The sequence below is a fragment of the Pteropus vampyrus genome, unplaced genomic scaffold, assembly GCF_000151845.1.
Source record: "Pteropus vampyrus isolate Shadow unplaced genomic scaffold, Pvam_2.0 Scaffold401, whole genome shotgun sequence".
Taxonomy (NCBI): Eukaryota; Metazoa; Chordata; class Mammalia; order Chiroptera; family Pteropodidae; genus Pteropus; species Pteropus vampyrus.
The window spans coordinates 474,959-486,315 of NW_011889182.1; the positions used below are offsets into that span (position 1 = coordinate 474,959).

An 11,357-nucleotide genomic window follows, 5' to 3' on the forward strand; every position below is an offset into this window, starting at 1 on the left:
CCATCCACGCACCCATCTCTCTGTCCATGCACCCATTCAGTCCTGTATCCATCCACCCACTTGCCCGTCCCTCTGCCTTCCCTCCCTCCGGCCCTCCTCCCCTCTCTCCCTCCTTCCCTTGGGAGACCGGGTGTTGCTGTGCTGCCTGACCAGGCCCCAGGCAGCCGTACGCAGTCACTGCCCGAGGGCCTGGCAGAGCAACGAGTCCGTGTGGTGGGAGCCGGCTTGTGGGGCCGGACGGAGCCCAGAAGTTGCCGAAATGGTGCATGTTGCTTGTGTGTCAATAAAAAAATAAGATAATTGGAATTTTATGAAAAAGTTAAACAACAAATGGTATTTGTTTGTAATTGTATTTTAATGTTAGCGACAGTGAAAAATACCCACATTTTAAGTAAAAGAGTGCATACATTTTAAAGTTTCTGATGTGTTTACTTTTCTCCTTACCACGTGTTCAATTTTCTTTCAGATTTTTGAAAGGATATTGTTTATATGGGCGATACGCCACCCCGCCAGTGGATATGTTCAGGGGATAAATGACCTTGTCACTCCTTTCTTCGTGGTCTTCATCTGCGAACACATAGGTAAGATCTCACCACATTAACCGTGAACTTTAGTGACCTCACTCTGCATAATTCTACCAATATTGAAAATTGCCATCGAGTTTAATATGATTAATGGTAGCTAATAATAGATAGTAATAGTGTTCTCATTGGTGTCAGCTTTAAAAAAGTCTTTAAATCCATGCGCCCCACTGCTGAAGTCATCGAGATGCAGTTATTATTATTATTAATATCTTGCTTTTAATAATACGTGAGGAGCACTGTATTCGGGGTGTAGCTTTATTCTAATGGCCGACAGCACTGGCTCTACCGGTTCAGGTCTGAAGGCTAAGGTTAAGGTAATAGAATATTAGCCGAATATTTTGCTTACAGGATAAAAACGGAATCATCTTTAATTGCATTTCTGCAGCATTTCATCACCTTTCTGCTTTCGATGCACGAGTAACGTTTCGTTTTATGGGAATATTAATTACATGGAAAGTAATTGGTTTAATGGAGGTGTGGGTTGGGTTGTGCTGTTTCTCTTCACTGCCTGTTTTTTTTCCCCCCATTTATGGTACGACAGCCAAGTGTAATATAACTTCCTGTTTTGAACATAATTTATGTTTAAAAAAAATGCCGATAACGTAAGTGGCGCTTCTCCTCCTGATCCGGGTGTGAATAGAGTAACCAGCAGGGGTGGGCTCCACGCTGCAGCGTGGCGTGTCAGCGGCTTTCGCGTGTGAACCTCCCCGACGTGGCATTTGTGCGCTCAGCATCGCGGCCCGCAGTCCGCCGCGGGTTGCAAGCCCTGCAGTGGGCAGAGAGGGGGCGTCCTGTCCTGCAGGACCGGGTCTCCGGTCAGTGCATTTGTCACCGCCCCTCCCATGCTTCGCTTCCCACCGCGCTGTCGGGGTGGTCTCCTCGTTGCTGAGCAACCGCGGAGCGCACACACTCACGCCCTGACCGCCGCTGGCCTGGGGGGCCCGTGCCGCTGTGCCCCTTGCTCCGTGGCCGGACGGAACATGGAAATGCCCGTGGTGATCCCGGACCGCGGGACCGGGCCGTGGGCGGCAGGGTTGTTAATTGAAAGAAGTTCAACTGGGTATGATTAGAGAATTGACCTTCCGAGTTAAATAGACCATTTAATGAACATGGTGAATAAGTTTGTCTTGACTGCTGCACCACCAGCTGGCGTGCTGAGGCCCCTCGAGCCGGCACGAGCAGGAGGCCGCGCAGGGAGCGGGCACGGCGCTCGTTGTCCAGACGGGCGAGCTGCCGGGGGAATGGGAGGCCAGTGAGCCTGCGGCCGGAGGCAGGGTGCCGCTGGGGGCCATGGGCGCCGCTGCCCTGGGTGTCCTGTGCGTGCCGCTGCTCCCTGGGGGGTGGCGGAGGGTGGCGCCTGTCGCTCGTCAGTGCGTCCAGCTCCACGAGGTGCGATTGTGTTTGACTTGAGGACCTGAAAATGGGGGCCATTCTGTCTGGGGGTGCATGACTCACTCTGCGCGGGAGTCTGGACGCCAGCAGTTCAGGCCGATGCCCTGCCCAGGCGCGTTGCCGAGGACCCCGGGTCTAAACACCCGCCCTGCTGGCAACTGCCCGGGTGCGCCCCGCTGCGCCCCGCCCGCTGCGTGGGGCCTCGTGGACCTGGGGCGGGGGCGAAACGCATCCGCCTCCTCTCGTCGGTCACCGTGATGCCTGAGCGAGGGAATCCCCGCGCTTAGAGCGTGTGTCAGGCGTTCTGCGTGTCCGGGGGATGCTGCTTAGAGCATGTGTCAGGCGTGCTGCGTGTCCGGGGGATGGTGCTTAGAGCATGTGTCAGGCGTGCTGCGTGTCCGGGGGATGCTGCTTAGAGCGTGTGACAGGCGTGCTGCGTGTCCGGGGGATGCTGCTGTTGACGCTGTGGTCCTTGCACTGCGTCTCTTTGTCATCTCAGCCTGTGGCTTTTCTGTACTTTAAGTGGCAGCACTGTGTACCCCCTTAGGGTCCATGTCCTAGGTAAGGAAAGAGGGAGGGGGCACAGGGCCAGGGCCACATGGCCTGTCAGCTGAGCACGCCCATCATGTAAGCCGCCGACTTCCCGTCCCCGCCCTCCCCGCCCCCATGGAAGAGCAGGGCGCCTGCTGCCATCTGGGACAGAGGAGCCTGGCCGAGGGGCGCACGTGCCCGGGGCACAGTGGCGGGTCGTGGGGAGGAAGCGGGGAGAAGCGGATCTAGAGGCAGGGAAAAGGTGTCACGGAAATCAAGGAGGGGGCAAGGAGCAGGTGGCCAGTAGGGTTCAGTGCCACAGACGAGCAGACTGGACATCGCCCAGAGGTTTTGACAGTGAGCGTGTTTTTGGTGACCTGCCAAACGTGGGCCGAAGAATGGTGGCGGGTCACGTGCGATGTGAGCTGTATGCCCCTCCTGCGGGAATGGCAGAATGGGGTTCCTTCACGGGGAGGTGTGGACGAAGCGGTCCGCAGGCTCTCACAGCCTCCCTGAACTCGCTGTTTTATTGGGGTGTCATTGACGTGTGACGTCGTGTTAGTTTCAGGTGTACAGCGTGACGAATGATTCGATATGTGTATACGTTGCAAATCGCTCACCACAGTAAATCTAGTTAACATCTGTCACCACAGATAGTTAGTTTTTTTCTCGTGATGAGACTTTGAAAGATCTGTTTTCTTAGCCACTCTCAAATGTGCAGCACTTGTTAACCGATTGTTAGGCACAGTCGCCATGCTGATCGCCACAGCGTCAGGCCTGCCTTCTACCACTGGACATTTGTGCCTTGGGACTCCTTTCGCCCACCCCCCCAACTCTATCCTGAAGAACTTTTTAATGGAAAGTTTTCACATAGGAGGTTAACGGGGTCACACGATGAAGCCCAGGGACCACCGTCTGGCTTCGGGGACAGTCGGCGTCCTGCTGCTTTCGTTCCCTCGGTTTCCTGCCCACTCCTGACCTCTGTCAGTGGCAACTATCACTCCTTTTTAAAAAGCTTTATTGAGATGTAATTTACATACCCTAAAACTCACCAAGTTTGAGTGAAAAATTCAGTGGTTTTTAGAAGAGTCACACAGTACTGTAACCATCACCCCAATTTAATTCTGTAATGTTTTCTTTATCCTAAAAAGAAACCGTAGACCCCCCCGAGTAGTGGTCACTCCCCCTGTGTCCCCTGCCACCCGCTGGCCCCAGGCACCCACTGATCTGCTGTCTGTCGACTCGCCCCTTCTGGGTGGTTGCTGACATGTGAGGCCTCATTCACTGTGGGGTCATTCATACAGCATGCCCAGGGCCTGTCGTGGGGTGGCATATGTCAGGACTTCACCTCGTTATGGCCAAATAACGTTTCATGATGTGGATGCCCCACGTTTTATTGATCCATTGATGGACACTTGGGTTTTTCCTGCTTTTTGGTTATTATGAATAATGCTGCTGTGAACCTTTGTGTACAGGTTTTAGCACGACGTGTTGTCATTTGTCTGGGGCACACACCTAAGAGGGGCATTACTGGGTCACATGTGACTCTTTAACATTCTGGGGAGCTGCAGACTCTTTTCCAGAGTGGCTGCGAATCGACAACCTCACCAGCAGTGCAGGAGGGTTCCGGTTTCGCCACATCCTCGCCAACGCGTGTCGTGCGTTTGACTTTTTAAATGCGGAAAAAGGTGCCCGTATCCCTTATAACGCGATGCCGTGATTCAGGCCTGCCTTGCTGCTGACGTGTGTCACGTTTTCTCTTCCTTCTCCTTGTCTCCCTGGGGACCACAGCCCCTGAAGCTGGCACTGTGTCTTTCCCGCATGTCGTGCTACGCACAGAGTGGTAGCTCGGTGCCCCCGCCGAATCAGGTCCCTCCGGACGGTGGCCACATGAGCTGCGTGGTTGGACCGCTGGCCTTTAAATGCCTTTAATGGAAACACTTGCCCCGCAGAGACGCTGGGAAGGATAGACCGCGAACGGGAGTGACGATGGCTGATGTCCCACCGATGAGAAGAACACGGTTATTTACGAGTCTCTCTCGGCAGCCATTCCTCCACTGAGAGCCTCTGTGCCTGCTCAGCCTGCAGGGAGGGCTGGGGAAGGGCCCCCCGCGCTGTCCAGGGCTGGGGAAGGGTCCCCCGTGCTCTCTGGGGCTGAGGAAGGGTCCTCCGCGCTGTCCAGGGCTGGGAGAGGGTCCCCTGTGCTCTCTGGGGCTGAGGAAGGGTCCTCCGCGCTGTCCAGGGCTGGGGAAGGGTCCTCCGCGCTGTCCAGGGCTGGGAGAGGGTCCCCTGTGCTCTCTAGGGCTGGGGAAGGCCCCCCCCACCCCGTCCCCGCGCTGTCCAGGGCTGGGGAAGGCCTTCCCCACCCCCCGCTGACTCATCCTTCCCCTGGGAGGGCTTGGTGAGGATCTTGCACCCTCTCGGGCTCCATTGTGCTGCCTGGGGTGGAGTCTGCTGTCTGCTTCTCAGGGGTGCCGTGGTGAGTCCCGCTCCATCTCTCCTGCCAGGGGCCAGGCCTGCCCTCTAGGCTGCGGGTCTCAGCAGCATCGGCTCCAGTTTCTTCCTCCCTAAGAGGCTCAGGCGAGTGTGTGCGGCCCGGTAGCTGAAAAGCAACTGGACCGGTTGGACGTCTGAGGAGCACTGCACCCAGCAGCAGCAGGCTTCACGTCCTTCTCAAGTGCGTGTGGAGCAGTCTCCAGGACAGACCGTGTGCTAGGCCATCAAACAAGTCTCTGGACGCTGGAAAGGATGCAGGTCACACAGAACGTGTTCTCTTACTTCGTGACATCAAGTTAGAAGGAAAGTCGAAGAAACTGATAAATACGTGGAAGGTTTGGCACACAACCCTAGACGAAACAATGTGTCAGAGAAGAAATTACATGGAAAATGAGAAATTACAAGGAACGAGAGTGAAAATACAGCATACCGGAACTCAGGATGCCGCGAAGGCCGTGCTCCAGGAGAAGTTTATAGCTGTAAGTGACTGTACTAACAAGGACATCTCAAAGCATTAACTTTTCAGTTTCAGAGATTGGAAGAAGAAGAACAGACTGAAGCCAAAACAGACGGAAGGAAATATAGACTAGAACAGGAATGAATGAAATAGAGAAGAGAGAAGCAGCAGAGAAAATCAGCCAGACCAAAGTTGGTTCTTCGAAGCCGTCAGCAACATTGACAGACCTTCAGCTAGACTGACTGGGAAGAGAGAGACTCAGATTAGCAAGACTGCGAGTGATTTTAGAAATAAACAGCCTCGATGGAACGCTACGAACAACTCTCCAGATGAGCTAACGTAGAGGACATGGAGATTTTCATAGTTAGACACGAATTACCGGTGATGATTAATTTCGTAACAACTTGACGGAGCTATGGGCCCACTTGTTGGGTCAACCACCAGTCTAGACACTGCCATGAAAGTATATTTTAGATGTGATTCACACTTAAATTGGTAGTTTTCTAATAAAGCCAATCACCTTACATATGTGGGTGGGCCTCACCTAATCAGTTGGAGGCCTTAAGCACAAAGACTGAGATCCCCTGAGGAAGGAGAAATTCTCCTTGAGACACAAAGCCTGCCTGAGTTTGCAGCCTGCTGGCCTGTCCTACAGGCTTCAGACTCGCCAGTCCCCGTAACTGTGTGAGCCTCTTCCTTATAATCTCTATCTATCCTGTCTGTCTGTCTGTCTGTCTGTCTGTCTATCTATCTATCTATCTATCTATCTATCTATCTATCTAATCTATCATCTGTTAATATCTATGTGGACAAACATAGGAGCAATGTATGTCAGAGATTGAATTAATAATTTTAAAAATATCCACAAAGAAAAGCCTGGGATGAAATGGCTTCCCTGGTGAACTGTACCGAATGTTTAACAGAATATTAACACCCCTCCTTCATGAACTCTTCCAAAAGCAGCAGAAAGAAGGGAAAACTTTTCAAAGCCTCTGCCTCTGTGAGGCCAGTATTGATCCTGATACCAAAATGTGGCAATGACGCCACAAGGAAAAAACCGCAAATTAATACTGCTTATGAAGAGAGATGTAACAGTCCTCGACAGCGGACTAGCACACTGAGTGCAGCAACATAGGGAAAGGATTAGGCCTCACGACAAAGGGGATTTGTCCCAGGAATCCAATCAACATCCACGAATGTAATACACTATATAACAGAAGAAAGGACCAGAACCACATAGTTATCTCAATGGACACAGAAATGCGTTTGACGAAATTCAACACCCTTTCGGGATAAAAACACTCAACAAGCTGGGAATAGAAGAACTTCCTCTCTAATAAAGAGCGTCCATGAAAAACCCACAGTTAACATCACGCTTAAGGGAAAAGGCTGGCTGCTCTCCTCCTGAGTGGGACAAAGACGAGGACGCCTGCTTCGCCATTTCCGGTCAGCGTCGTACTGGCTCTGGCCGGGGCAGTTACGTGAGAAGACGAAGCAGAGGGCATCCACCGTGGAAACAAAGGAAGAAAACCACCTCTCTTTGCGGATGGTGTGGTCTCGAGTCCAGAAATTTCAAAGGAATCCGCTAAAAACACCACGAGAGCCAATCGGTGAGTTCAGCAGGGCTGTAGACTAGAAGGCCAGGATGCAGAAATCAGTTGTATTTCTGTACACTTGCTACGTGCAATCCAGAAATGAAACTATGAAAACAATTCCATTTATAATAGCGTCGAAATGAGTAAGATAGATATACATTTAGCAGAAAGAAAGCGTGAGATCTGTACTCTGAAAACTACAGAACGTCGTTGAAAGATGCTAAGAAAGACTTAAACAAACGGAAAGACATCCAGCGTTGACGGGCTGGAAGGCTTAGTGTCGGCATGGCAGTCTTCCCCACGTTGGCCTAAAGATTCACTGCGATCCCGGTCACAACCGTCGCCGGCTTTTTGGCAGAAATTGACAAGTTTGTCTTTACATTCCTATGGCAATTCAAGAGATCTAGAAGAGCTAAAACACCCTTGAAGAAGAACGCAGTTGGAGGACACTTCATGATTCCGAAACTTATCACAAAACTATAACAACCCTGGAAGTGTTCTTCTGACAAATGGACGGACGTGTGGATCAATGGAGGAAAATTGGGAGTCTAGAAATAAACCTTCATTTTTATGGTCAATCGATTTTTGACAAGGATGCCAGGACCATTCAGTGGGGAAATTTCAACAAATGGTGCTGTGACGAGATAGCGACGTGCAGGAAGATAGAGTTCCCTCCTCTCCACAGACAGAGACGGGAGGAATCACAGACCCCATGGAAGACTCGCCTGCGAAAACACAGGGGTGAATCCTCATGACCTTGGGTCAGGCCCGGGTTTCTCAGGTATGACACCGAAAACAAGTGACGAAAGGGAAAATAGGTAATTTGGACCACATCAGAATAAAACTTTTGTGCTGTAAATGGTGCTCTCAAAGTAAAAAGAAGTCTGCAGAACGAGAGAAAACATTAGCAAATCATGAATCCGATGAGAGATTTAACGCCTGTAAGATGTAAAGAACTCTTATAATGCAGGAAGTGTAATTAAAAAATGGGTAAACTGAACAGACGTTTTTCCAGCAAAGGTACACAGATGGCCAACGAGCCCACGAAGAGCTTGTCGACATCATTAACCAGTAGCGATACAGCCCAGCCCCCAGAGACGGGCACTTCGCCTCCACGTGACAGGCTTCAGTCGGAATGGGGACAGTGGAACAGTGACCAGCGTTGGCAAGGATGCAGTGGGATTAGACGTATCCCGTGTCATTGAGGGCGGCAGCTTCGGCGTGTCACCGAAACGGTCAACGCAGTTTCCGAGTGAGCCCGCAAAAGCTCGCCCAGGAAGTTCATCGGAGCGTTGTTCGCCACAGCCCGCGGAAGCCGGGAGCCAACCCGAACGTGCTCGGTCAGTGAGTGAGTGAGTAAAGGGTGACGCAGTCGCCGGTGGGGTCTTACTCAGCGATAGAAAGGGGCGCAGCGCTGGAGGAGCTGCGACATGGGCGAACCCCGAAACCTTTTCGCCGAGCGAGCAAGCCAGGCCCGCAAGGCCACACGGGACCGGTTCCACCTGTCTGAAGTGTCCAGAGTAGGCAGATCGGTAGAGCCAGACCTGAGATTGGTGGCCGCTTGTGGCCAGAATGGGCGGGGCTGGGGCTCGACTCTTTGTGGGCACAGGGTTTCTTTCGGGGGAGGGGAGGACCAAACGTTCTGTAATTAGGTTGGGGTGATAGTTGCATGGCGAACAGACCGGGAGCCACTTTAAGTGGCCGCATTGCGACATAGGTGAGTTGTGTCTGAGTGAAGCTGTTTATAAAGGAAGCAGAGGCCCGATCTCGGTCCGTTTGGGCCGCTGCGACAAGCTAGCACGGCCTGGCAGCTCATAGCGACGTCTGTTTCTCATAGTTCTGGACGCCGAAGTCTGAGCTCTGGGTGCCAGCTCGGTCACGTTCCGGCGAAGGCTTTCTTCCTGGTCCATGGCCGGCACGTTCTTGCCGTGTTCTCGCGTGGCACAGCGCCCGGGGGGCTCCGTGGGTCTGTGGGCTCCCTGATGAGAGCACCGGTCCCACTCGTGAAGGCTCCACCCTCCCAAGCACCTCCCAAGGCCCCAGCTCCCGGGACCATGTGTTTCGGGGTTCATCTTACAGCATAGATTCGGGCACACACGTCCTGGCCGTGGCAGGCCCGTCATGACCTTGTGAGATGACGGGCAGCCTTCCGCTGTGGATCACTGCACGGGCTTTTTCCAGTTGTCGATAATACACGCAGTGGCTCTGGATTGCGTTTTGGATTATTTTCTTCCCAGGCCGTCTTAGAAGAGACATTACTGGGTCAACGGTTGGGTAGTTCTAGGTGTTGGTCATGGTTGCGGATTCGTTTACCAGACGGCGTTCGAATGTGTGCCCTGCAGCCATGTGCGTGTGAGGACTGTCGCCCGCCCCTCCCCACAAACGCCAGCTCTCCTTGGACGTTATCACGGTGTCAGTCTCCAGATCGTGGGGCATTTCTTACCTGCGCTCACCGGGGACATGCCTGTGTTTCGGCCTCCCAGCGTGTTTCTGTTTTTATCAGAATTTGGTGTAAAACTATGAGAATCATTTTCAGACCAAAATACATTAGTTTAACAGGCACACACACACACATGTGCTTACACACGTGCCACACGCTGTTCCTCCTCAAGGTACTATACTTTACAAGGCCCCTTGGTGAAGTGTCACAGCTTCTCAGAGAGGGACCATTGTCTGGCGTCCGCTTCTGTCCCATGCAGCCGCAGAGAGCGCACCGTGCGGCCGAGAACCCCTGTGTGCGGCGTGCTAGGCGAGGGGCCAGCATACAGGGACCTCGTGGGACCTTGTGGACCCGGCTCTGTGGTGGCAGAGTCCACAGGCGGCCTGGGCACGTCACGGACCAGCTCACCAGCAGGGGCGTGTCTTGTCTGCGGTCACCTGTTCCTCTGCTCCTGGCTCTTACGTGTCACGCGCTGTGTTTTTTTTTATCCATAGAAATTTCATTGGAATTTTGTGTTTTTAGGCGCCCGCATTTGGTTATGAGCTCCTTACGATATATTCTGTGATTTGTTGATTGCTTTGTGTTTCCAGTTCATTGTCACAGCTTGCAGGAAAAATCCTCGCTTGCAGATGGGTTAATTGCTAAGGAGCGCCTTGTTCTCAGATCACGAGGTGCCGTTTTTGAGTCCTGCGTGCAGCCATCTGTGAGCTCACAGGAGGTGCAGGGCTCTGCGCGCCCCCTGCGTCCATCATGCGCCCGGCTGCACCACCACAGCTGATCCTTGCCCTCCGCGAGGTCACCTGTCAGGTGCTGGACGCGGTGAGGTCTGCTTTTCACCCGTCTGCCACCTGCCAGGGCAGAGCAGGACACAGAGCAATTAGGAATCCAGCTGTGCTGGCATAGCTGTTGCCGATGGCGGCGCTGTCGCGAGTGGCGTTGGCCTGTGACCCCTGTCTCCTCAGGCTTAGGTATAAATGTCGTGGGTGCTCCACGAAGGGAATGAGGGCGATTCCATCACTCTCGGGGGCCGGTTCCCCTTCCCTCCTCCCGCGTTTGCCCCCCTTAAAGGCCGTGGGGCGGGCGGCAGGGAGGGGGGCGGCGATGGTGTTTTGCTGACTCTTTGGGCCTCGGGGCAGTGGTTTTGGTGGAGCTTTGTTTTCCCCTCTCGTTGTCTGTGTTGATTCGGAGGAAACACAGGGACGGCTGGTTTGGTGGCTGCGTTGTCTTAGCTCCCTGCGTTTCCTCCGTCCAGAAATACTGACTTTCTGCCTAAGCCCTGTCAGCCATCCATTCCTGTGCCCACGCTGTCAGTGTTCATCACCAGGTCTAGCAAGTGACATTCTTTTCAAGATCGTTTTCTCCAAAGACACGAAAGCCAGGCAGGATTGCGGCCCCAGCATCCCTCCGAGCACCAAGCAGAGGCCCAGTGGAGGAGCGGACCCTGGGCGTCGGGCAGCTGAGCCTGCCAGGTGGGCGCGGCAGGCTCAGGCGGTGGGACAGGGTGCCCCAGGTGGCGCACCAGGTGGGCGTGGCAGGCTCCGGCAGTGGGACAGGGTGCCCCAGGGGCGCAGCAGGGGTGTCCTCCCCTTTCGGGTGCTCTGCATAGCCTCTCTGGTCAGGAGCTCGCCCGGGCCTGGGGTCGGCAGGCTTTCGGGTCCTCTTCCGATGGCCTCTGTCACCCAGCGAGCCTGCGGACACCAGACGAGTGGAGTGTGAGACAGGCTGGCGGTGATGGTGGACCTTCTTGTAACTCTGGACGAGGCCGTCAGCCACTCGGCTGCACCAAGCATCCTGCGTAGAGCCTGCAGAGGACACACGGCCCAGCGGAGCAGGACTCCGTTTGGGAGTGCTTCCCGGCCTGG

General features: G+C 53.8%; 1 protein-coding gene across 1 annotated transcript in view; it reads left to right on the forward strand.

Annotated features, from left to right (window-relative positions):
• TBC1D22A (TBC1 domain family member 22A) overlaps positions 1-11,357 on the forward strand; it is a 236,104-nt gene that overhangs the window by 104,106 nt on the left and 120,641 nt on the right. Inside the window, exon 8 of the mRNA XM_011380727.2 lies at positions 467-581. Within this exon, the coding sequence (XP_011379029.1) occupies positions 467-581 (115 nt within the window). The remainder of the gene's footprint in view (positions 1-466; positions 582-11,357) is intronic.